This window comes from Pogona vitticeps, chromosome 1 (assembly GCF_051106095.1).
Source record: "Pogona vitticeps strain Pit_001003342236 chromosome 1, PviZW2.1, whole genome shotgun sequence".
NCBI lineage: Eukaryota > Metazoa > Chordata > Lepidosauria > Squamata > Agamidae > Pogona > Pogona vitticeps.
In genome coordinates this window covers 337,205,503-337,233,475 of record NC_135783.1, presented here as the reverse complement: position 1 = coordinate 337,233,475, position 27,973 = coordinate 337,205,503, and the positions used below count along the sequence as shown (strand labels likewise).

The window sequence follows — 27,973 nt, the reverse complement described above, 5'->3', positions numbered from 1 at the left end:
CTGGGAGTTGCCGTTCAAAAGCATCCGAGTAACAAAGGTTAAGAACCACTGGCTTAGACCATATTAAGTGACTCCAAATTATGATACTATGATCAGTTGTGCAAAATGGTTTAAGTCTTGTTGCAGGTCCCTCCCAGAGTTGATCTACTGAATCAGTTCTTGAGTGATGATTCAACACTTGTATCAGACCCAGTGATTCAGTGGGTATACTCTAGTTGGGAATACCAACAGGATCCTGGTCAGTAAGTCAAACATGCTGCTACCATGCAGGAGACCCTGCTAACCTGATAATTGTGTCTTCATGAGGACTTTGTCTTAGTACTACCTCTAATAGATGACTTTTTTGGATGTTGCCCTCCCACTATATGGAATGTTGTCTTCAATGAGGGCCACCTGGCCCTGATGTAATTACCATCCCAGTGCTAGCTTATGGTATTTTCTCTATTCCCAGGAATTTGTGGGTATCGGAGTTTCAAATGGTAACAATATGCCAATTGATTATTGCAGTGATTTGCTATTTTTGTAGGGATGTACCATACTGTAGATATATGGGGAAACTGTGGAAACCCAGAGTTATAAATTGTAAATGGCAATCACTCTTGTTCTGATCTATGCTTTTTTTAAAAGCTTCCCTTCCAAGTGTTGACTTTTTTTTCTCTCCCAACAACCAGAGAGACTAAGTGAAAGGAAGCACTAGATTGTTTCTTTGATTTATTGGGAGAAAAAACGAAGGAGAGAGCAGAGCTTGCATTTGCACAGCACCCTGAACAAATTACAGAGTGGTTTAGGTATTCCAGCTTCATGCAAGGAGGTGTGATGGAACAGCTCGCACGCCTGGCTAGAGATGGGAAGATGGGTTAGTTAACTAAATTCTTCATTCTTACCAATTGAGCTTGTCTAGGCTCAACAATACACATTAAGGAAGAAAATTCCAAGTCCTGTGGGATTCTTTGACTCCACTACAAAAGATGATAAGGAATTCATTTTTCAGAGAATCATAAAATTATTGAATTGGAAGGCGGATATAAGGCTGTAGAGAGTCTAACCTCCTGCTCAGTGCAGAAATCCAAATAAAAGCAGATCTGACAGATGGCTGTCCAATGTTCTCTTGAATGCCTCCAGCGTTGGAGCTTTTAGCAGCATTGGAGCATTTCCATCAAGGTCTTCCCAATTTGCACAAAATTCCCCTGTGCAAAACTAGTGTCCTTTCCCTTTGAGATGTAAATCACACTCCCACAGAAGGACTGAATGGTTGTTTGGAAAGATGCAGGCAAGCCATCTCATGCTTCTAATTCTTAAAGTCCATGAAACAAATCAGTGGCTATTACAGATTTGTACTCTTTTCTGTTATTCATGCATAAAAAGTGTTCTTGTAAATCGAGAGTGGCAGACAATATGTTGCCCCCTTGTAGGTGAGGCAGGAAAAATTAGTCTCTCTGCATAAGAAAGAGATAAGTGAGGAGCTACAACCCTAGGTCTAATTCAGTACTTCCCTAACTTTTGTGGCATCATGCTTTTAAAAAAAATGTTTGAGACACTTTCATGACTCTGCACCTCCTTGACCATCATCCATCTGCCATTTACAACAACCACAATAATACAGAGTGCTTTTATTTGCCATAAAACATGGGAGCCATGGACTTCTCTACCTCAAGAGTCTCTTTATGGGTCAAATAGTAAAACTTTGAAGCTACTTCTGTGGGTGCACAGTTCCACTTCATCAGATGATAGTAGAAAATAATAAAGGACTAACTAACAATATTGCATCTTCTAAATGAAAACTAACTCATGTTAACCAGAGATTCTCACAGCATAGGGATGCATCGCTTGAGAAACCATTACATGAACAGCACCCCAGTCACTGCCTGGATTATAATATTTCAATAAACAACAAGCAAACCTATGTCTTAAACTGGTCTTTTTTTCAGTCTGAAATGGACAGTTCTATACCCTGTTATTTTCACTAGATATAATCTGAAAATAACTATGAGGAAAGATATAAATGTTTTACATAGACCCTGTCACAAATCCAAAGAAACAATTATTGTATCATAGCTGGATGCCCGCCATGAGTTTATATGTGCAGGCACAACCAGGTTGCAAGCAGGTAGGATTAGGTTTAGGTATTTAGCTGTGGGGGATGTGGTGGTGCTGTGGGTTAAACCGCAGAAGCCTCTGTAAGATCGAATCCACGCAACGAAGTGAGCTCCCATCGCTTGTCCCAGCTCCTGCCAACCTAGCCGTTTGAAAGCATGCAAATGCAGGTAGATAAATAGGTACCACCTCGGTGAGAAGGTAAGGGCGTTCCGTGTCTAGTCATGCTGGCCACGTGACCATGGAATTTATTTATTTATATTTATTTATTGGACTTATATACCGCCCCATAGCGCTACAAGCACTCTCCAGGCGGTTTACAATTTAATTATATAGGCTTCAGACAAACACTGGCTCTACGGCTTAGAAACGAGGATGAGCATCGTACCCTAGAGTCAGACACGACTGGACTAAATGTCAAGGGGAACCTTTACCATACCTATTTAGCTGCAGTGGTTTAGGTATTTAGCTGCAGAGACAGAGGTTTGGAATTCAGTTGCCTACTGTGCTTTCTACAAATAGAGCCAGCCTCCATAATACCAGGATGTCTCCGAGAAGAAGGGAATGGTAAACCGCTTCTGACTATTTTCTACCTGGAAAACTTCGGAAAGTCATCATAGGTCAGAATTGACTTGACAGCACATGATTATTAACCAAGTTGCAAAGATAATTTTTCAGCAGTTGGTTAAATCTTGTAGATTACTTTTATATTTTTCTTGATATTATACATTCTAGCAACCTCCAGTTTTAGAAAATAACAAAACTATAGCCAGTAGCTGCTAATTTGCTTCCTGAAATCCAAAAAATCAGTAATTTTGCCAACATGTGATCTCACCTGCAGAGTTTTAGGACTTGATTCGTAATTGGTAGGCTTGACCTTTTGGTCCACCACCAAGCACCAGCAATGCTGTGAAATTAACAACATGATTGCAGCCTTTTTCAGTTTTAGAAAATATAAACTAGGACTCCTGCAATTTGTTGGCTTATTCTGTCATTTAACCATGACCATTGTTTGGCCTGTTTTGGTTTTTAATTTTGATATTTTACTTGATCTAGGGCAGCTTGATTTTTTTTTTTAAAGAAAAAAGTACTGCATTTAAGAAATTTAAGTAAACCATAAACCCATCACTGCAAACTCATATTTCTTCGTAGTCGTCTCTGTGAATGCACACAATTGGATTATCTATTCCCACCATTCTTTGGGAACGTTACTCATTTGAATTACAGGTCTCAGCCAGCATTGTCATAGGTGCACGGTTCCCACTGACAACTACAAAAAGCTCATTCAGAAAAAGCAGCAGCACAGTAGCATGCATGGTTTTATGGATTGTGCCCTTGCTCAGGAGGACTTCTAAAAATAGTCTTGTGCTAATGCGTTTACCTCAGTGGTTTGTCATGTTCAATTCTGAGAGAAATCACAGATGAGTCATAGCAAATCTGATGCTTTGGAATGTTAAAATGTGTGTCATCACATGTGTTTTTTTCTTTTCTCTTACTCTCTGTGTCCCCAACTTTGTAGGTCAAGGTAGAAAAACCCATGGCCCTTAAGGAATTGTTAGCTGGAACTTCCATCATCTCCCCCCCCCCCCCCTTGGCTGGGCTGTTTGGGGCGCTGATGGGAGTTGAGAGTCAAACAATATCTAGAAGACCACAGGACCAATTTTTCCAAAACACAATAATACGTCCGGATCACTGGTACTAGAAAGATCCCACTAAAATGCAACACAAAACACCATTGTTTTGGCATACCAATTGGCAAAAAGACCAGACTCTCAGTCTACGAGAGTGGTTGCCACTTCAACCAACTTTCTAACGGGTGTTCAGCTAAATAACATTTGCAAAGCAGCAGCGTGGTTACAACTCTTGAAGTTTGTCAAGGATTACATGCTGGATATAAGAGCCAAACTTGATGCAGTCTTCGGCAGAGCAGTAATCTCTTCTGTGTTGTCATGATCATTCCACCAGCCAGTAAGTGAACATAAGTGATTCACAGAGAACACAAAGGAGGAGGACAGGTTGCTTCCCCATGACTATGGTTCTTCAAGTGATCATCTGTGAATTCACTCAACCTGCTTGTTAATATTTGAAATTTTGAGTCTGTAAAGTGTTAAAAATGATTAAGGGGTTTTCAGAAAAAGTTGCTGTGAAAATATAGTTTAGTTTCAAAATAGCAGGGATCTTTCCAACAAGCCTGAGAACAAGGTCATGATATGATAACACTGCTTTGAAGGATTTCATTCATGCCTGCCAATTTAATGTTGAAGTAAACAAAGGGCCGAATTAAAAAAATTATGGATAGGATTGTTGATGTTGAAAGAAAAAGTATAAAATTGGTGTTTGTAGCATATTCTGTTAGTGATCATAACAGTTTACTATTGCAGTGGCATAATACCATAGACCCTTGATGCCATAAGGTCCCAACATTGTAAGGGCTTATTCCCGCAGAGTCTTATTGTTCCTCGGTCTGCAAAAATTGAGAGCTGTAACAATGACATAAATGTAAATAATGGCAGCTAGCCAGATATTAAGTGACACACCACTGGAGCCACAAAGATTTGTGGGAACAATAGAATTTTTTGTTGATTTCTTTTTTCATTTCCATTTCCTTTTCTTTTCCTTCCTTCCTTCCTTTCACAACCAAAGAATACGGGAATTTAAAGAGTTATAAATATGAGGGCATAGGACACACAAATGCAAAACATTCAACTCATAATAGCGGAATGACTCCATGCTTTACAACATGTTGAATAAGAACAACCATGGAGCAGAGTAGCTAAACATGGAGACAGCTCACAAACATAATGGATTTCCCTCCATAGATACAAAGGCTAGTTTGGTTGGGTGAACACTTAGAGTAACTTTCTATGTGTGTTATTAATATGCTTTAGAGGCTAAGAAAATCATTTTTGACAACTTGGATATTTTCCCTCATGCTTTAAAGTAAGGCTAAAGCTATAATGCTTTTTACTTAGAGATGTATCCTCTGTCTTTTGTTTTAAAATGTGCCTTGTTGGATTATATGCTCTAGCATTTTTATAATGTGACTTAAGCCATTATTTTTGATAATGTCATGTACTTTTGCTCCTGTAAACTGGATTTTAAATGACTTAAGTTCTACCTACAACTTAAGTTTTAACGCCTCATCTTTTGACAAGGTGCAAGGAAGGATTTTGTTTGAGTATTTAAGCTTACAGTTTTCTTCACAGCTGTAAAACTTGTATTTTACAACAACTCTGAAGTATTTTGTGCATATAGAAAATGGAAGTAATGTAGGTAAATAAAGCTTGTAGAAATATACAAGCTGATGTTGCCTGGAATTATTGCAACAGTAATGTACTTTGATATTCAGATGAATTTTGTTTAGTTTCATTCTGAAGGTAACACTTTTTTGGGATGACAGCTGTGATGAACACAGGCTTCTGTTTTCCCCCCTGGAGATCTAAAAACTTCTATAGGGCTCTTAGGGAGCATCTGGCATCAGAGTTTATCTAATCCAAAAAAGCAAGCAGGGAAGAAGTCTGTCATGCCATATTGTGTTTTTGGGATGACAGTGATGGACTAGGGGAATGGAGGATTTGCCTCAGGGTGGGTGTTGCATGTGCAGTGCATGGGGCAATCTAACAGAACTTGTTAAGCTCTAGAATGTTCTGGGGGAGTTCAATGCAGGTGCAAAAAGAACCCACATGTGTGAATTCACAGATAACCACTTGAAGAACCACAGTCAAAGGGAAGCAACCTGTCTTTTTCTGTAACATTGAGTCTACCCATGGCATGAAGGTTAAGTTGTTCAGTTTAGGTTTCATGGTCTTGAGTTTCATTTCACATTTTCACAGGATTAAGGACAACAGATCAGCAGGGTTGCAGTCGGTCTTCACTTCCAAGAAGACCAAAGGGATTTTCCAGGTCAGAGAGTGCCTCCACATTCATTGGTTGCCTTTGACCTGGAAAAAAAAACACCAAGCTTTCAATCAGACACACATTTCAGTGACAAGTCAGCAAGATGGAAAACTGGAAGGAAGTTTGTCACTGAGATAATGCCGGTATTTCCATAGAAGATTTAGGCTACTTAGAAGGGCTGTGTTCTATGGTGCACTGTTCAAAGATTTATGAGCTGGGGTGGGGTTCAGGTTTGCGTTTAGCAGATTTAGACAGCGTTGATGCCCCTTGTTCCCATGGAGCAGTTTGCTGAACGCTGCTTCTGCGAGCCGTCGCCTAGTGCTCTCTTTTCTTGCCTCTGCCAGTGTAGCTGCACTGTGAGCATGGAGTTGTTCAGATGCTAACAGTCATGTCAAGAGTACAGATGGTTACTCCTTGCAAGTAGTTAGTTAAAAGTAATTACCAATTAGCTGAGAAGGTTGCTTTGTAAAAGTAATCAATAATTAGTGCTAGCACCGCCACTTCAAGTAGTTAATTGCTGTTGTAGTTGTAGGTTTTGAAAAGTTAATTCCTCTCTTTCCTGTCTCCTAGCAATAAAGATGTGGATATTTGTGTTTCTGGACTACAACTCCAAAATTCCCCAAGCGACAAGTTTTGTTATACTGCCTGGGGAATTCCAAGAGTTTGTAGTCCAGAAATACAATTTTCCACACCTATATACACAAGGAAGTATAGCTCGTTTACGACCATATCTGAATGGCACTTACACCGTGTGGTATTTGTCCTTCATTACTGAGTGAGGCCATACTTCCCTGACAACGAAAATAACAAAAGTTGCAATTATGCTGCAAAAGGAATAAAGTTACTCATTAATTTACTGTCGTAATATGATCTAATTATATTTTAAAAACGCAGGTTCTGGTCATGTCAGTTCATATTAACATTTTTTTCATTCAGTGTCAGAAAAACTTTTAGTCATGTTCAGAAATCGTCAGGTATCACTTAGCAGGTAAGATAGCTCAGTGGATTAGATATATGGCCATGGAGCCAGGAGTTGGGCGTTCAGTTCCTCATTGTGCTTTCCAGGAGATGAGCAAGCCTATGTAACCTTGGTTAAACATAATACCGGGTTTTCCCCAAAATAAGACAGGGTCTTATATTAATTTTTGCTCCAAAAAACGCATTGGGGCTCATTTTCAGGGGATTTTTTTTTTCATGTACAGTGGACCCTTGACTTACAGGCGGCTTGACTTACAGACTTTTTGAGTTACAGACTTCTCCGGCCGCAAAATTTAGGTTTGACTTGCAGCCTGAGAATTGACTTACAGACCAGAAAAAAACCAAAATGGAACAAAAACGGCCTGTTATGGGATTAATCGGTTTTCAGTGCACTGTAGGTCAATGGAGACTTGACCTACGGACTTTTTGACTTGAGAACCGCCTTCCAATACGGATTAAGTTCTCAAGTCAAGACCCCACTGTACAACCATCTATATTTATTCAAATACAGTCATGTCATCTTCTTCTGGTTGCTGCACAATGCTGCACAATAGTGGAGGGCGGGGTTTCATTTAACAGGGGTTTATTTTGGGGGGTAGGACTTATTTTCAGGTGAGATGTTATTTTTGGGGAAACAGAGTGCCCCAAAAAGAATGGAATGGTTAACCCGTTATTAGTACTCTACACAAATTTCTCTAGTTGCCTAGCAGTACAGTGATTCAATGAACAGAATAACTTAAAGTTCCCTAGAATCCATGCCTTTCTCATCTACTAGCACTTACAGTCTCAGTAACCCACCCTGAGACATTTGTAAGAAGAAAGAATGAAAAATGTTTCATTATTTACAGATAAACAGAAAACTGACAAATATGACTGCTTTAAACAACAAGCTAAAAAGAAGGAAAGAGAAAGAATCGGCAGAGAGACAGGGCTGTCTTTAAATTCAGAGATGGGGAGGAACAGTTCCTTAGTGCTATTTGTCAAATAAATCACAACGCCTACAAGCTTTTCAGAAGCAAGTATTCAGCTATAAGCATTGCCTGATGCTGCTTTCACCTGGATATTTAAGAACATTGTCAACTTCCCTTGCTTCTCACTCAGTAATAACTGGAATGATTTTCTTGTTGCCCTATTAGTAGCCACATGTGGTTCCCCTTAATATGTTGCTGTCTTTGGCTCAGACCTCTCATTGGTGATAAACATTAGTGCCTCCTCCCTTCCTCCCCCAAGGACCCCTTCCCAGTCTCTGCTTGTTAATTTTGTAGTGTGGCAATGATTTCTTCAAGGAGCCATGCATGGATCTCCCACAAGTAGCATAAAATTGCAAATTTCTTTATTTCCCCCAAGTCCCCTCCTGTATGTGGGGGCGGAGGTTGTTATTCTTGTAATGTGCAGTGTCCCAAGGCCAGCTCTGAGAAAGAGAGTAAGTGACTCCTAAAATAGGGAGGGGGGACAATTCTTCCATTCAGAATCCAGTAAGGTAAAATAAATTGTAAATTGTAGCTCAAACTGTTATGACATGTGATGTTCAGAGGTGTGTTTAGCTTAAAATAAAATGCTCCCAGACCATCAAACTTCTGTGACCTTCTGGATTATTCTAATTGTAGAGATAAAGTGTTATTTTGTATTGTATTGTATCGGCCCAAATCCTGTTGTGTAGCTTTGTATGGACAATGCTGGTTGTGATGTCATCACAATACATCTCTGATTAAAGGCTCCCTTTGGCGATCCCCATATCCCAGTCAGTGAGCTATTCCTGCTGAGACTCAAACCAAGAACAGTTAGATGATTCTCTTTACAAAAGTTTAAGACCATATGGGCACATTATCTCTTAATGTAGAACAGTAATTTGCAGGGATTTTGGCGAGTTTTTGGATTTATGTCCCAGATCCAATCACCAAGTCTTTGGTGCTAAATCACAAGCCACCAGTCCAAGTTCCTATTAAAAACAAGCTTTTTTCCCCAAGAAAAAAGGCAGAGATAAATGAGTTCCGTGTAATTTAAGTCTAATTTGACAGCAAGTTCCGCTGTCAAATTATCCCTGATAATTTATAATCTCCTTTCCCTAAACAAGTTATTGAGCTATGACACATTTTAAATTACAGGTGTAATCACAGAGGTTTTTTTAAAAAATTAACAATAAAAACTGATTTAAATAAAAAATTATGTAAATACAAATCCCTTTTAATTCTGTCCCCAAAATCATTGATTTTTATCCATCCTTTTCTGAAACCATACTCTATGTGCCTTCTGCTCCTTTGAATTAGCCACAACAGTATCTAGGAGCAAGCCTCTTATGTTTATTTAGCAATTCAGTCCGACTGTATAATCTTATAGTGTACTAAGAATTACACTGGATTTCCATGACACAAATTAGTCCACTGTTTGGTGCAAATATCGCTCTGAGCAATTTGGATAAAAACAAATCTAAATAAAATTATCACTTCGGTGTGCATGTCTGAGGCACATACTTCTGGAGTGGGGCTCTACAGCCGGTGTTCCAGCATCCCATGAAGAGTACATGCTTTTCCTATTCACAACCCCTCAGAATTCAGTGGAAATCACAGAAGTCAATTGGAGTTGGGTTTTGGTGTTGATGTGATATGCAAGAGAAGCCTTATGTCTTTGTGTTCTACTTTGCCTTTTTCAGGCACTAGATCCCATATTTGTTGTAATTTTGGGCCCAGTTTAGGTATTTTGCATTTAAAGGATAGCCATTTCCTGCTGTTTTGGACATCATGATACACATGCAGAGCAGCTCAGACAACATATTGTACTTACTGGATTGGATCAGAGTGTCCTATTCTGCTACCGATTTGAAGATTTGTGATTTTGCACTACAACTCCCAGAATCCTGCAGGCAAAAAATCACACACCTGCACACATTTGCTTCCAGAGGGCTCCTTTTGTTTGTGGGAGAGATTGTGATCCATAGGAATCAATAAAAGAGCTTGGGGTAGTGGTTATTTACCTTGAAATTCCTTTTGAATTATAAAGGATGTAAGGGAAAAGACTGGTTTACAGAACTTGACATTGATAACTTAATGACATTTCCAAAGTTTTCCATCCTTTTTCCTATTATTGCAGCAACAGAACTTTGCCATGGTTAAAAATAAGTCAGGAATTTTGGGGGGCAAAAACCCTTGCCTCTGTTTTCCACTTTTTGAAGTATCCATCTTTGCAAAGTTCTTACTGTAGGTTTTTGGTATTGTTATTTTGTACATGAAAAAAAACCACATCCCCTGAAAATACGCCCTAATGCATTTTTTGGAACAAAATTTAATATAAGACCCTGTCTTATTTTCGGGGAAACATGGTAGTAGTTGAACAGTTCTCAGAGTTTTAAAGCATGGTCCTGTTACCGCTTGCATTGTGCATACCCTGCCTTGTTTGAGGGTTCTAAATGTTCACAGACCATTGTATTTTGCTGTGATTCTCACCTTTCCTTAGGTGTGAGCTTGAATGTAAAATACAATCTGTTGTCTGCAATCTTAGTCAGCATCATTCACATAAAATCAGACAAAGCATGAGGTTTACGCTTTGGCATCTGGAAATGATGACCCACTGGGAAGCCTACAAGATGTGCTATTGTCTGTAAGTGGCCGATTTGCATTATTGTATGTCCTTCTTCTAACTCGTCCTGGAACTATGAATTTGATTGACAGCAACTAAAAACTCCAGACATGCACATTGTCATTATAGGAAGCTTCTCCCAGCATGGGGGCCAAATGAGATTGATGTACATTCTGTTTTCCTTGTAACTCGGGCTAGCAAATGGCAGCTTTGACAGACTAAAGTAGGATAAATTGTTTTTATATAAAAAAATTAAAAAACAATACTCAAGAGGGAAACAGTGATATCAAAGTGACAAAGCAGTCCTGCTGAGAACAGTTGGCCACTGCATTTCACAAACTCCAAAGCGCGCTAATACTTAGCTAGTGGAATTAGGGCCTAGGGCTCCATTATGCTGATTACCAAGACAAGGTCATCCCTATGAAATTTGGTTTGATTTGGTATTCCATGCTGGAATTCACCCTTTCTCAGCTTAAAAGGATATAAAAACAAAAAGGTAAAGAGCCATCACAGCACTCTGTTGTATCTTATTGTGAATTTAAAACTTAAGTTGAGGTGCTACCATGAAACGTAAGTGATCACACATACTGTATACAGTATAACAAATGCAGACTGATAAACTTAAGTTTTTGTTTGTTTAGAAAAGAGCCGGTGTTGTGTAGTGGTGGACTGGGACTCAGGAAATCTGGATTCACTGGGTGGTCAACCATGGGTCTGTCAGTCTCTCTTAGATAGACCATTTCCTGCCTCACAGGTTTACTGTAAGTATTCAGTAAGGAGTATATCTGGCAATTAAGGTGTGGAAGTGATTTTGGACCACCAAGAAGAGACTGAAGGGCTGTGTAGACAGTCTTAAGAAAAGACAAGAAAAGGAACTAATAATAAAATTAATTGTATAACTTTCAAACCTCAGAAGGAGGGAGTTCTTAAGGCAGTTAGAACTTTATCTTATAAAGTTACAAAAAATAAAAATGGAAAAACTTTGTACAGCAGAATTTTCTCCCCTCATCGTTACCTTTTACCACTGTTACTGCCTCAGTCGACTTGCTTTACATAGTAAACACTTAGGAACTGGTTGTCATGGTGTGCTTGAGCTTTCTCCAGGCAGAGGCAGCTTTGGGGCACAGAAGAGCAGCAGTATCAAATAATTTGGCCAAGCAGTAACTCTGAGCTTTCTTTTTAGTTTCGTTTAGTTTCATTGGGAATCTTTATAATAATTATGTTCCATCAAGTTGATTCTAACTTTTGGCAACCCTTACCAGGGTTTCCTGGGACGTGGTGGCGCTATGGGCTAAACAGCAGAAGCCTGTGCTGCAGGGTCAGAAGACCAAACAGTTGTAAGATCAAATCCACGCGACGGAGTGAGCACCCGGCGCTTGTCCCAGCTCCCGCCAACCTAGCGGTTCGAAAGCATTCAAATGCAAGTAGATAAATAGGGACCACCTCGGTGGGAAGGTAACAGCATTCCGTGTCTAGTCGCACTGGCCATGTGACCACGGAAGATTGTCTTCGGACAGAAACGCTGGTTCTATGGCTTGGAAATGGGGATGAGCACCGCCCCCTAGAGTTGGACATGACTGGACAAAAATTGTCAAGGGGAACCTTTACCTTTACCTTTTACCTGGGTTTCCTAGGTATAGAATACTCAAAATTCATTTACTGTACATCCTGCCCTAAGGTGATACAACAGTTTAATATGGCTTAAAATGTATAAAGCCATTTAAGAATTTAAAACAATTTAAAAGGTTTATACTTACAAACTGGCTGGCTTAATTTCTCAGTGAGTTAAGCATGTAGCTGTGGAAAGACTGCGGGTTCAGTTCCTCGGTGTTCATTCCAGAACAACAAGTCTGTGCAGCTTTGGGCTAACTGCATAGTCCCAAAGCACCCCAGAAAAAAGAAATGGTAAACCCCTTCTGAGTAGTCTATACCTAGAAAATCCTAGAAAAGGTCACCATAATTCAGAAATGGCTTGCCTCCACTGGTTGCCCGTGGAGTTCCCAATGAGGTTCAGGGTTTTGACACTCACATACAAAGCCCTCCACGGTTTGGGCCCATGTTACTTGTCGAGGTGTCTGTCATTAATCTCATCTGCCCGACCCACAAGATCAGTCGAGGCTCCTTCGGCCACCCCGAGGAATACCCATAAATCCTCTACAAGAGGTAAAGCCTTCTTCTCAGTGGCTCCAGCTTTATGGAACCAGCCACTGGAGGAGCTCCACCTAGCTCCCTCCATGTTGATATTTAGGAAGTAATTAAAGTCATTGTTTTTCGGGGAGTCTTTCCACACTGACCCCAGCTGACCACCTCCTCCCCTCTCCTTTATCCCTCCTCTTCTTCCCTCTCCTCTTTTCCTCCATCCACTCAGGGCTAGTCATCTTTTTTGTTTTGTTTTGTTTTAGGGTTATTGCTATTAGATTTAATATTTCTATTTTTATTTTTGCTTTTTTTATTTTACGAGTTGTGCTTTGACACTAATGGGAGTGGGATACTGGATGGATGAATGAATGACTTGGCAGATGATGATGATGCTTACACCAAGGCTCCACAAATTGCTGAAGCCAAGATCATAGAACCCAAGGGAAGAGGTGAATTGCCACTTTCATACTGGAGCTCAAGGATGTCAACAAAAGAATGAAGTCTGCATCTCTGCTAAATGAATCTCGGAAAGAAGAGCATTCCTGCTTTGAGTTCAGGATATAAATTTTACCTTGATTAGCTAGGATAAAAGACAATGTGCATGGAATGAGTTGTCTGGTATTTTGTGACCTCCGTGAGGATTATGGTGTATTGAGGGTTAGGATCTTGGTTAGGGTTGTAGTTAGGGTTGGGTAAAAATGTGCTTTTCTTGTCTTCTGTGACTGCAATGAACATTTCAGTGCCTGTCCCACAGAAGGAGGTGTTCGTTTCACCTTTAATTTATCCAGACAGTGCATTTCTTTGGTTGGGACAAAAATGTTGCTGTTAATATTGGAAAGGAGTGGAAAGCAACCACACGGTTATCACTGCTCCCTCTTTAAATAATTATTAGTGCGGTTGTATTTAAGAGTAATCTCTGCTAATGAAAGGTAGGAAAGATAATAACAATATCCTTTCTTTGTATGTGAGCAAACTGACAAAGCAAACCTAAAGACTTTCTAAAATAATGGTTTAAGTAGAATTAAATCGTCTTCTTTTACCATGTTATTAGTCCTTATCTGTTAATGAGCAATTTGGGTCTTTTTCTCTGTAATCTTTTAAAACTTGGTTGTGAAGCCTACTTCTAATGTGTTAAGTGTTTATAAGTATTTGAAGAGACGGCAAGGAGGACTTTACAGGGGTAATTAAAAACGCTTTATCCCTCTTATGGTTGTTATTATATCTGAATAGATTTGATTGAAAACTTGAACATATTGTTCGTGAAATGTATGCGTTCGCAGTCCTAATGATGCAGCCCTTTGGACTGCAAAGGCCTGATTTAGCAAGACTCAGAGTACATTTGCAGTTTCTCAAATGAACTGAGCCAGCCAAGCTGTTCAGAATTCTATAGTTAATGAGATATATTGTAATATAGGAAGATTCAACCCTGTATCCTCCCACAGCCACATCTCGAGCTGTTGGAGTGGTTCTAACTGTTGCTGTGCTGCAAGTCCTCTCATCCATCACCGTCATCTAGAGCTGAGGGTTCTTGACGCATGCCAGGCACTTCTGGAACATCCACAAGTTGCCCAACCTTGATCGGAATTGACTGACTACAGCTCTCCAGGGTTACTGACTCCCCCAGTTGACTTCCCCATGGCACTGCTGTCTTCCAAGGGCAACTGTGCCCATCCAGTCCCACTCAAGAGTGTTGCCCAGGGAGCCATTTCAGCCCACAGGAACGCTGCTGGCCATAGCTAGGAAAGGAGTCAGGGCTTCTTGGCAGGCTGAGCAGAATTCAGCTGAGCAGCTGTGCCACAATTGGCAGCTCCACAATTGTTCAACTTGGTAACGCTTTAATCACTCATTGTACTTCTGGAAATGCCTTGCTTTTATAATCAAGGATCAATGCCTGAAGATTTTAATTACCTGTCTTGTCAAAGAAACAAAATCCCCTCTCATTTCTGTCCCTTCATTTTCACATCCTCCCAAGTTGGAGAAGTCACTGTTGAAATTGGTGATTGGCTGTATGCTGACTCTTTATAAATACATCCCAGGGATGACTAATAGTGAAGTCATGCTCTGAGTGCCAGGTCTTTATTTAGTCAACCTAGCACCATCTGGGGTACAAGAAAGTGTTATTGGCAGGCACCACTCTTGAACATGGCCCCAGTCATTCGATTTAAATTTAATTAGAATGAAAAATGAAAGGAACTGTGTGTGTGTTTAGTCGTTTAGTCGTGTCCGACTCTTCGTGACCCCATGGACCAGAGCACGCCAGGCCCTCCTGTCTTCTACTGCCTCCCGGAGTTGGGTCAGGTTCATGTTGGTTGCTTCGCAGACACTGTCCAGCCATCTCATCCTCGGTCGTCCCCTTCTCCTCTTGCCATCACACCTTCCTAACATCAAGGTTTTTTCCAAGGACTCTTTTCTTCTCATGAGATGGCCAAAGTACTGGAGCCTCAGCTTCAGGATCTGTCCTTCAAGTGAGCATTCAGGATTGATTTCCTTTAGAACTGATAGGTTTGTTCTCCTTGCAGTCCAGGGGATTCTCAAGAGCCTCCTCCAGCACCACAATTCAAAGGCATCAATTCTTCGGCGGTCTGCTTTCTTTATGGTCCAGCTCTCACTTCCATACATCACGACAGGAAAAACCATAGCTTTGACTATTCGGACTTTTGTTGGCAAGGTGATGTCTCTGCTTTTCAAGATGCTGTCAAGATTTGTCATCGCTTTCCTCCCAAGAAGAAGGCGCCTTTTAATTTCAGGGCTGCTGTCTCCATCTGCAGTGATCATGGAGCCCAGGAAGATAAAATTTGACACTGCCTCCATATCTTCCCCTTCTATTTCCCAGGAGGTGATGGGACCAGTGGCGATGATCTTAGTTTTTTTGATGTTGAGTTTTAGACCGTTTTTTGCACTCTCCTCTTTCACTCTCATTACAAGGTTCTTTAATTCCTCCTCACTTTCTGCCATCAGAGTGGTATCATCTGCATATCGGAGGTTGTTGATATTTCTTCCGGCAATCTTAATTCCGGCTTGGGTTTCTTCCAGTCCAGCCTTCCGCATGATGTATTCTGCATATAAGTTAAATAAGCTGGGGGACAATATACAGCCTTGCCGTACTCCTTTCCCAATTTTGAACCACTCAGTTGTTCCATGACCAGTTCTAACTGTTGCTTCCTGTCCCACATATAGGTTTCTCAGGAGATGGATAAGGTGGTCAGGCACTCCCATTTCTTTCAGGACTTGCCATAGTTTGTTGTGGTCCACACAGTCAAAGGCTTTTGCATAGTCAATGAAGCAGAAGTAGATATTTTTCTGGAACTCTCTGGCTTTCTCCATAATCCAGCGCAAGTTAGCAATTTGGTCTCGAGTTCCTCTGCCTCTTCGGAATCCAGCTTGTACTTCTGGGAGTTCTCGGTCCACATACTGCTGAAGCCTACCTTGGAGGATTTTGAGCATAACCTTGCTAGCGTGCGAAATGAGTGCAATTGTACGGTAGTTGGAGCATTCTTTGGCACTGCCTTTCTTTGGGATTGGGATGTAGACTGATCTTTTCCAGTCCTCTGGCCACTGTTGAGTTTTCCAAACTTGCTGGCATATTGAATGTAGCACCTTAACAGCATCATCTTTCAAGATTTTAAATAGTTCAACTGGAATGCCATCACCTCCACTGGCCTTGTTGTTAGCCAGGCTTTCTAAGGCCCACTTGACTTCGCTCTCCAGGATGTCGGGCTCAAGGTCAGCAACTACATTGTCTGGGTTGTCCGGGATATCCAAATCTTTCTGATATAATTCCTCTGTGTATTCTTGCCACCTCGTCTTGACGTCTTCTGCTTCTGTTAGGTCCTTCCCATTTTTGTCTTTTATCATGTTCATCTTTGCGCAAAATGTTCCTCTAATATGTCCAATTTTCCTGAACAGATCTCTGGTCTTTCCTTTTCTGTTATCTTCCTCTATTTCTTTGCATTGTTCATTTAAGAAGGCCCTCTTGTCTCTCCTTGCTATTCTTTGGAAGTCTGCATTCAAGTTTCTGTAACTTTCCCTATCTCCCTTGCATTTTGCTTCCCTTCTCCTCTCTGCTATTTCTAAGGCCTCGTTGGACAGCCACTTTGCTTTCTTGCATTTCCTTTTCTTTGGGATGGTTTTCGTTGCTGCCTCCTGGACAATGTTACGAGCCTCTATCCAAAGTTCTTCAGGCACTCTGTCCACCAAATCTAGTTCCTTAAATCTGTTCTTTACTTCCACTGTGTATTCATAAGGGATTTGGTTTAGATTATACCTGAGTGGCCCAGTGGTTTTTCCTAATCTCTTCAGTCTAAGCTTGAATTTTGCTATGAGAAGCTGATGATCAGAACCGCAGTCAGCTCCAGGTCTTGTTTTTGCTGACTGTATAGAGCTTCTCCATCTTTGGCTGCAGAGAATATAATCAATCTGATTTCGATATTGCCCATCTGGTGATTTCCATGTATAGAGTCGCCTCTTGTGTTGTTGGAAAAGAGTGTTTGTGATGACCAGCTTATTCTCTTGACAAAACTCTATTAGCCTTTGTCCTGCTTCATTCTGAACTCCAAGGCCAAACTTCCCTGTTGTTCCTTTTATCTCTTGGCTCCCTACTTTAGCATTCCAGTCCCCTAGAATGAGAAGAACATCTTTCTTTGGTGTCAGTTCTAGAAGGTGTTGTAAATCTTCATAGAATTGTTCAATTTCAGTCTCCTCAGCAATGCTGGTAGGTGCATAAACTTGGATTATTGTGATGTTGAATGGTCTGCCTTGGATTCGTATTGACATCATTCTATCATTTTTGAGATTGTATCCCATTACAGCTTTTCCCACTCTTTTGTTGACTATGAGGGCTACTCCATTCCTTCTACGGGATTCTTGCCCACAATAGTAGATATGATAATCATCTGAGCTGAATTCGCCCATTCCTGTCCATTTTAGTTCACTGATGCCCAGGATGTCGATGTTTATTCTTGCCATCTCCTGTTTGACCACCTCCAGCTTCCCAACGTTCATAGATCTTACATTCCAGGTTCCTATGCAGTATTCTTCTTTGCAGCATTGGATTTTCCTTTCACTTCCAGGCACGTCCACAGCTGAGCGTCCTTTCGGCTTTGGCCCAACCACTTCATTAGCTCTGGAGCTACTTGTACTTGTCCTCCACTCTTCCTCAGTAGCATGTTGGACGCCTTCCGACCTGAGGGGCCCATCTTCCAGCGTCATATCTTTTAGCCTTTTGTTTCTGATCATGGGGCGTTCTTGGCAAAGATACTGGAGTGGCTTGCCATTTCCTACTCCAGGTGGATTGCGTTTAGTCGGAACTCTCCACTATGTCCTGTCCGTCTTGGGTGTCCCTGCACGGCATAGCCCATAGCTTCTCTGAGTTTCTCAAGCCCCTTCGCCACGACAAGGCAGCAATCCATGAAAGGAACTGCAACTCCTAAACTGAGGATGATCTGTGGCCACTGAATGTTGGGTATATATTGCGGGGACTACGTGTATGTCCTTGAATTTCTAAGCAGTAATTTAATTTTAGTAGTGAAACTACTGCATGTTTTCCTTATTGTGATTTGTTACAAATAGTGTGTGATTTTGGTGTGGGGGATGTTGGCCACTTTTGAGTCACTATGTTCAGTGCAATAGGAAAGAAATGCACCATTTTATACGTAAATTTCTAGCTGAGCAATGGGATTTCCTTGTTGGAAATTATTTCCCTTCCCATTGTACTGGCAGAGTGTTTTCCATTACAGTGTGGTCTTGACTTGAGAACTTAATCCATATTGGAAGGAGGTTCTCAAGTCAAAAAGTCTGTAAGTCAAGTCTCCATTGACCTACAGTGCATTGAAAACCAATTAATCCCGTAACAGGCCGTTTTTGTTCCATTTTGGTTTTTTTCTGGTCTGTAAGTCAAATCTCAGTCTGCAAGTCAAACCTAAATTTTGCGGCCAAAGAAGTCTGTAACTCAAAAAGTCTGTAAGTCAAGCCGTCTGTAAGTCAAGGGTCCACTGTAGTGGATAGGGTTGATTAGATATCAACTTGGGTAATACCTGAATCACTAACTCTTCCATTCTCATAGGAATGAGTCTTGAATTGGTTGCAGTTCAAGGTTGGACTTCGATGCAGTTTAACTATTAGTTAATGCTGTGGTAATGGACAGGCAAGTCATACCATTTTTCCATGTAGTGTGGAAGCTGGAATGCTTTGTTTGGAGGTCCCCAGGCTACATTCATCAGTATTCCCACCATCAATTCGATCTTACTGCTCTAGTCATAAATCTGTCACAATACCAAATATATAATAAAACTGAACATGAAACACACGTATAAGGAGCCAAGCTGACATGAGAAGAAAAATATATGGGGTTGCAACCCACTAAGAACCTTTATGTTATCAAACACAAAACACAGAGTACAATATGAATGAGTTATTTGCACAAATTTGAATGGAATATTAGAGAGATGGAAAACTGAACCAGCTAGCTGGCTTTGTGATAAGAAGAGATTTTGATTTTTAAAGATGCATCACGAGCCTCTGTTCAGTTAAAAAGCGGGCTATAAACTACTTAAAGCAAACATACAAAAGTGGGCTAAGAACTCAACTATGGCTCACAGTACCCTTTTTAATGAATACAAGATAAGCTCATGTCACTTTTTTCTTTTAAGGCCAAAAGGAAGATAAGTGATGCTCAAGGATGTCAAAAGATCATCCACTGCCTCCTTCCTCGTGCTGTTGTGTCATACTGTATTCCTAATCAGATATGCATTATATGATTAAAATGAATACATGACAAAAAGGGTGGAGGAATTCTCCTTATGAATTGTAATGGTGTTAAAGGTGTAATAAATGAGCCTTGAAATTCCACATAAGCAATAATTGTAGTTCATTGGAGGAAAAGTGGATTGTAAATGTTGCAGCACCTTAAAGACTAACTGCTATTTTTAATGTCAGCTTTTGTGGACAGTTCCACTTCTTCAGTGGACTTGTCTTCATTATTTTTTCATTATTGTTTTGTTTTTGCCTGACATGCTAGCACAGACTAATATGGCTACCACTTCTAAAACTACAAACATTAATTGATGATAAAGGAAGACAAAATTAAATATAAATAAGAATATACAACAGGAATGATAAATATTTTCTAGGCTAGTTTTTGCTAATGTAACCAAAAATATACTCAACAGAATATGACTGGTTAGTTACACTGGTGTAAGTGCAGAGGCATAAACTGGTGCAGTGAACTGCTGCAGTTTTCTGGTTGCACCCAAGCTATTTTCTAATTACCGTATTTTTCCATGTATAAGACTATACTTTTGTCTAAAATCTTTAGACTAAAAATTAAGGGTCGTCTTATACACGGAAGCAAGCTGAGGCGAGAACAAAAACAAGTGGAAGGGAAAGCAAGGATCAAAGTGATCCCGCAGTGCTTTGATCCCTTTCCCCCCACCCTTGCTAAGCCCAACTTAGATTTCTTAATTTTGAATTAGAAAAGTAGGTGACATCTTATACATGGGGGTGTCTTATACACGGAAAAATACCGTAGTCTGAAAGGATATGAGATGATATTGGAAACCAGAATAGAATCCAACATTTTATGTAAATGTGAGAGTCTGTGTTAAGGCTTGCGTATTCAGCTTGCTGGGGGTAAATATGTGGCCTGCATAATTAAATTGTAAACTGCCCAGATAATGCTTTAAGCACTATGGGGCAGTATATAAGCTTGTTACCTTGCAAGTTTGTCTCCATCCAAGAGTTTTGAGTTCTAATAGCACATCATACTGTTTCCTCTAAGCATTGGTGTGTCAGAGAAAACTAAACTATCATGCACCAAAGACTAGATCTGTGGCCAAAACCTGAGGTGTCTGGATTTTTATTGAATATATAACTGGACTAATTTTTGTGGTGTTTTACTGCAGCAGTTATTTATGCATGCCACCATCACAGTTCTCTTGAAGTAGAAAATATGGTAGCAGCAGAGGCAATTTTGAAGTATTAAGGGAGCATAAGAAACTAAAAGGTTGTGTTTTTGCAGCTTCAGAACAATATGGTTCCAAAAACCATAAAGTTAATGAAAATGGTTCTTGCTAATAAAACTGCCTCATCCATCCAAGAGTTTATGTTTCAGTGTCCATTATATTAGATGTTTTTAATTCTCATGGTGGAAGACAAGAGCATGTCCCTTTTCATTCCCTACTGCCTTCAGAGCTCCTATAGCAAATAAGGGGTGGTGGCAGAATTTTTGCCATCTGATAAAGATGGTTTGTGGGTGACCTTATTGTCGTCAGGTGCTACTAAGTGACCCTCAATTTATGGCGTTCCCATGAATAAGCAATCTCCAAAATGTCCCATTCTCTACATCCCTGCTCAGCAATTGAAAACTCAATCCTGTGGCTTCCTCTAGGGAATCAGTCCATCTGATTTTATCTGTGTGCATTCATAGCCTCTTCTCTCTGAGTGTGGAAAGAGGGGGTTTGCAAAATCCTGTGGCCCTTGTAGTGCTTTCTTGGGGCCCCGGAGGATTGCTACCAAAATGTTTTGACTTGTCAGATTACTCATCTTATAAATGATAGAAGTTGATGTTAGAGTAGGCCATATACTAAGAGTTGGAGGTGAGCAGCGGTCTCATCATGGGATTACACTCTCCCTACGCCAGTCTTGTGTTACAGTAAGGTAAAGGTTCCCCTTGACAATTTTTGTCCAGTCGTGTTCGACTCTAGGGGGCGGTGCTCATCCCCATTTCCAAGCCATAGAGCTAGGGTTTTGTCCAAAGACAATCTTCCATGGTCACATGGCCAGTGCGACTTAGACACGGAACACTGTTATCTTCCCACCGAGGTGGTCCCTATTTATCTACTTGCATTTGCATGCTTTCGAACCGCTAGGTTGGCAGGAGCTGGGACAAGTGACGGGCGCTCACTCTGTCGCGTGGATTCGATCTTACGACTGCTTGGTCTTCTGACCCTGCAGCACAGGCTTCTGTGGTTTAGCCCGCAGCGCCACCACATCCCTGTGTTACAGTATCTGTTCTCAAAATTCAACGTATCCTCTGGATGCTTATGAGTTTAACCCCACACCCAGGCCTTATAGTTGATTCATCAAAATCACCAACCATGACTCTGTAATGACTGTTAGCATCCCCTTTTGATTACCATTTTCCCCAGGGATGAGTGGGACCCTCTTGGGGGGGGGGAGTCTGAAGTCAGTATATGGCCCTTAGCCCACCTTTTGCCCACTCTTGCCAACAGCAGTAGATAGAGTATATACACAGCCACATATGCATAGACAAACCCACACTGATATGTATATCATATTAATATATGGTTTGTTAATAATTGATGTTTTTGGCTTTATATTATTTTAATTGTATATATGCTGATGTTAGCCGCTCAGAGTGGTATAAATATACCAGATGGGCGGGATATAAATCAAATAAATAAATAAATAAATAAATAAATAAATAAATAAATAAACAAACAAACAAACAAACAAACAAACAAACAACCTGGCATACATTTTTTTAAAAAGCAAAGCATGCTGCTGATATACTGCCCCTTAGTGCTTAAAGCAGTTTACAGATCTCAGAAGGATGGAGGTTTTGTAAACCTCAAGCTGGCAACCTTGGACTGAATCCAGGTTGTGAGTAGAGTTTTGGGAGCAGTACAGCAGTTCAACCACACCGGGGGTCTCCAAACTACGGCCTGTGACCCACATCTGGCCCGTCTTTGCCTTTTTATCCAGCCCGGCGAATGCCGGAGGCTCAGGTCCATTCCCTGTAGCCCGTGCATGTGTTTCTTCAGCCCTCAAAAATGTCTAAAATGCATGATGTGGCCCTCATGTTGAAAAGTTTGGAGACCCCCACACTTACACCATCAGAGACAGGTACAAAAAATTACAGTTGTCTCTGCTAAATGCAGAGAGGTATAGCACATGCAATTATAATATTCCGAGCCACAGTCCAAATTACATCAAAAGCAGATAATAAGAAGCAGTTAATATTAGCCATACACTGTTCCAAGAAAATCATCTGTGAAGCTCAGTGATATTGTTTAAAATAAATTCTTTCCTAGACAGGAATGTTTTTATCATCTTTCCCAAAGAATCAGTCTTCATAAAAATGGTGATTTGCAAGGCTAGGAGTAGGGTGTCAAAGGCTGTGCGTTGTGCAAAAGCAGATCTATTTTTGTGGGATGAGGACAGAGTACAGGTTTAGTGTGCAAGTCCTCTTTGCCTCCTGAAGTGGGGAAAATAAGGATCATGTGATCTCTTGATATTAAGTTGTTTGCTTCAAACATTCCTGATGTTTAGCAGTATGTAATGCATGTGGTTTGAAATATATGCTTTAGTAATCTATGTTTGTCCACTTCCTTCCTTTCCCAGAGAAAAGGATTTATTCTTATATGAATGAGGGGTTAGATGGATCTGCAGTGAAATGCTTTAGAATAAGTATTTGTTATACCCATATCACACTCTTACGTGGAACATCTATTGGTCTCTCATGCAAGCCAGCATTACATATTGCTAGACAATCTTCAGGAACACAACATTATCTTATCTTCCCAGACAATTCACTCAAAACTGCCGTCTTAATCAGAGTCTGATGTAGGTTTAAAAACTGGTTAGTTTTAAACAGGTTACATCATTGCAGATATAGTATTAAGTATTAAGATGCTCAAGGGAAGGACAGGGGAGTTTGAGCGGAAAGAAGGGAGAAGAGAAAGGACGTTCTTAAGGCATGGTCCCAGTTTGCAAATCATGTCGTCAAGGATTTGATATCAGATATATAGCACATTTGGAGAGAGAAAATGAGAGAATGGGTGTATCTCCCTTTCTGTTATTTTCTTATCAAAAAACATGTCCTGCTTACCAGTGTATTTGCACGAGAATCATTTCTAAATATTTTTAAAGCTCTTACTGTTTGCGGAATGTTGATAACAGAAAAGGAAAGAATTTCAAAAATATAGCCCTTCCAGTTGAGTTTGTCAACAGTTTTAACATTTTAAAATTGCAAAATAAAGAAGAGGAACTCCTAAAGATATGTACATACCTCTGCATATTTTTCATTGTTTTAAAATCTTAACATAGGAGCCCAGTCTTACTGAAACACAACTGAAGGTAAAAATATTCAATCTGTATTTAATTGTTCTGTAAAAGCTGCGAATATGAAAGATTCAAGGTACAATGAGAAGGGCAAAAAAAAAAAAAATTATCATCCAACATGGAAAGGCATAAGTGTTGAATTTTAATTGGTTGAATATCTTTTCCAATGTTTGAAAGCATAAGAACATTATGGTCCATTTTAAAAATATATTCAATATTCTAGTCAGTGATTTGAACATAAGCTAGATTTTGTAATGGAAAGAAATCTCCATTGACAGAAGGCCATTGGAATGTTAACACAACAATTTCGAAGGGGGTTTCCCTCCCCTGTCGTCCCCCCTCCAACCTCTCCAGATCAGCTCCAAAGGGATCTTCAGTGGTCCAAAAGAGCTGCAGGATAGGGAAAAGGATTTTTTGGTGGGGAGGGGGAGATTGCCTACTTTTCTCTCTGCTCCCTGATGCTTTCCATCAACAGAGTGATCACCACTGAATACAGCCCAAAGTCATTATGTGACTCATCATACTGAAAAAGAGGGATTGGGGGTGAGATGGGAAATAAGTAAAGACCTGAAATTAGAATGAAGTTCATTTTATTTACAGTGGGCTAACAGATGTCCTATTTCTCTCTCTTTCTCTTCTTGGCAGCAATCAAGCACTGGTGATTTGAGGACTCTGCGGAAAGGGTTATCTCCATACCACTCTGAGTCCCAGCTGTCATCACTGCCGCAGTATCAAGATGCTATGCAAAATGTAAGATGCACACAGCTATCTATCTGGTTTAATCATCCTGGTGGGAATCTTAGAGGTGTGAAGAGAAGGAGCCAGAGCAAACCAAACCAAACCAAACCAAACCAAGAAAGCACATTTCTGGAAAAGTGACTAATTCCAGTGTTCTGCAAAGACAGAAAATAACAGGGGGGGGAAACATAGTTGCTCCACTTGGTGTGGATTTACTCTGAATTTTCTCCTGTCATATGCCCTTGGCAAATGTGAAAAATCAGTGCTGGTTATGAATAGATGCCATATACCCCATGAGGATCAGGTGACATGGGTCATAGCACACAGCACTTGTTCAGAAGGCCCTGTTTTCTTAAGAGGACAGCCATTGAAACTCTGAGATGGCTCATGCTTTTCTTGAACTCTTTCACGCACATGTTCAGGAAAAATAAATCAACAGAAGTAGAAACTGCCTTTTGCCATAATTTAAGTGCCTTCTGCTTAACGCTTTCTATTTAGGTATGTTTCTGTTTAGTCATCCAATCAATGTTATTCAATAATTACTTTGCTCTCCACCAGAAAACCTTAACTGAAATGTAAGAAATTATTACTATACCTTAGCTAGATACTTTTATTTTATTCCTGTAACAGCGAGTACTTAATAGACACAGTGTTATTACTGACAACCTGCTGCTGAAGTAAGAGTTGCTGGCAAATGATAACACAGCAAACACTTAATTCAAAAAATTTCCAAGAATTTTAGTAAATGACATATACAAAGGGTGACCATCGCTTATCTAGGTCTGCCAGAACATTCTGAAATGTTAAACTTTTGGAAGCTAAAATGTTAGCAGTTTTAAGAAAGGAACAATGGATACTCTCCTACTGCTCACTGTTTTTCCCCCCATAATGGCTTTTCTTGGGTAAGGCGGGCGAAAATGAAACAAATCACAGGAAAATAGGAGAGGATCATCAGTTGAAAATACAGTGGGGTCTCTACTTAAGAACTTAATCCGTATTGGAAGGTGGTTCTCAAGTTGAAAAGTTCTTATGTTGAATCTGCATTTCCCATAGGAATGCATTGAAAACCATTTAATCCGTATCTGCTCTTTTCCGTCCATAGAAACTACAGTGGAACCTCTACTTAAGAACTTAATCCGTTTTGGAATGGTGTTCTTAAGTTGAAATGTTCTTAAGTTGAAGCAAAATTTCCCATAGGAATGGACTGAAAACCAATTAATCCGTTCTGGCTGTTTTTTTTGTTATGTAGAGGTGCGTTCATACATTGAAGCATTAGTTCCCGTAGGAACTAATGCAAAGCTGGTTAATACGTACTCTACCACTAGGGGGAGAATTTTTTTTAACCTAAGATGACCTTAAAAAAAGAGCAGGAAAGGTTTTTTTTTTCCTGTTCTTATCTTGGATTTCTGTTCTCAAGTAAAAGCAAAATTTAGCAAATGGAGCTGTTCTTAAGTTGGATTGTTCTTAAGTAGAGACGTTCTTAAGTAGAGACCCCACTGTATTGTCTGCATCTCCTATGGACTTGCTCATGTCCTCCTTTTCTGTACAAAATGCCCAAGACTCTTTGTTTATTCATGATTATATGTGATTATTGGTTTCTAATATAGAGAAAGTTGGATATGTGTCTGCCTGGTCAAGTTATAATTTGCTACATTAATTTTCTGCATACAGTATTGTAACTTACAATGCTGATTCAGGTGTCTCATAGCATAGTGGTTAAACTGTAGCATTGCAGTCAGAATTTGCTCATGTGAGTTGATGAATAACTTCGTAATTAGCTGCAGTTCACCACTGCAGTTGATGCTATTGCACTTACACCAATGTATCTGACCAGTAGGATTCTGACCATTATCTTCTGGAGTAATATCAGAGGGAGAATGTGACCAGGTTGGTGAGAAATTTGGAAATCCAATCCAGTGATAAGCAGTTGGTTGAAACAGCCAGCTATGTTTAGTCTGGAAAGTGGAAGATTTAAGGGCAGACAGATGTCTTGGTTGCTTTAGGTTTGTTCCTTTCATTAGGTGGAAATTGGTGCAGCAGAATAAATTTGGCCAAGCATTAGGAGAAATGTTCTGATGCTGAGACCTATCTTGACAGTTGGATAAATCTATCTGGATATGTGTATTTGCAGTTGCACCCTGTACTGCAGCTCCCATCTTGAGCAGGTGTGTTGACTAGATGGTATCTAAAGTCCCTTCCAACTCTGTGATATCTGTGCAACCAGCTATAGTCCAAGGGTGGGGAGAATGCGGATCAGGGTTATGATGTCTGCTACAAATCCACGGGCTCAGAGTTCTTTCCTTCTAAATGTGTCTTTCACATGTGAGTAAAAACCTGTGGAGATCTTGCCAGCCTAGAATAATCTACTCTTCTAGTAACTGAGTTCCCTGGAAGAAGTATTCAAATAAAGAAATATTCTAATAATTTGAAGCTGTAATATATTGTTGTTTTTCATGATGGTTAGAGGCATCTTTGGTGGAAACTGAATTTAACCAGGCCAGTTGTGAAGTTTTAGGGAAATACGTTTATGCCACCACCACTACCATATTTTTAAGCGTAGGAACAGTAACAAGACTTTGTTAAGAGCCATACATCTTTTTGCTTTGCTGTCCATAAAATATTTTCCATAGAATGAGGGGAAGCCAGCTGCAAGTCTTAGATTTCTAATCTCCGGCATGTTGTTTGTTTGATGATATAGATGGTGTTTTGTCAATTCAGCACCCAGTGTGGAGGGGATCTTCTTACAGGCAACTGCTTGTTCCATAGATAAAGATAAGCAGTAGAGAGCTTTTGAGCTAGTGTTGTTGTGTTTTTTTTTGAAAGGTCCAGTTAAGGTACATATCAGAGACAGTAGGAGCATTTGTTACTCAGGTGAGCAGAAAAGTATACTAGAATAGTACTACAGTGGGGTCTCGCTTAGCAGTGATAATCTGTTCCAGGAAAATCACCGTTAAGCAAAAACATCATAAAACGAAATTGAAAACCCCATTGAAACCCGTTGAAACCCGTTCAGTGCTTTCCAATGGGGTAAAAACTCACCGTCCAGTGAAGCTCCTCCATACGGCGGCCATTTTCGCTGCCTGTATAGCGAGGAATCCGTCCCTAAACACAGCAGAGAGCCATTTTAAGCACCTGGTGGCCACTTTGAAAATCCAATGATCAGCTGTTTTGATCATCGTAATGTGGAATTGGTTCCCGAACAAGGGAACCGATCTTTGCAAAGCGAAAAAAAACCCATTTAGACCATCATTTTACGATCGATGGTCTAATTGCGATCGCAAAAAGATCATCGTACAGCGATTTCGTCGTAATGCAGGGCAATCGTTAAGCAAGGCACCACTGTATTTAAAAGTAGCTGGCTGGGTTAACTTATTGAGTTTGGTATTTGCTTGTGGAACCAGAGGTTGGCAGTTTGATTCCCCACTGTGCTTCCCAAGAGAAGAGTCAGCCTCTGTTCCCTTAGTTCTGCTTGCAT

The 27,973-nt window shown here is 40.3% G+C and overlaps 1 protein-coding gene across 1 annotated transcript in view; it reads left to right on the top strand.

Annotated features, from left to right (window-relative positions):
• Nucleotides 1-27,973, top strand: part of CCDC85C (coiled-coil domain containing 85C) — a 197,324-nt gene that overhangs the window by 137,597 nt on the left and 31,754 nt on the right. Inside the window, exon 3 of the mRNA XM_020812903.3 lies at nucleotides 24,406-24,510. Coding sequence (XP_020668562.1) covers nucleotides 24,406-24,510 — 105 coding nt within the window. The remainder of the gene's footprint in view (nucleotides 1-24,405; nucleotides 24,511-27,973) is intronic.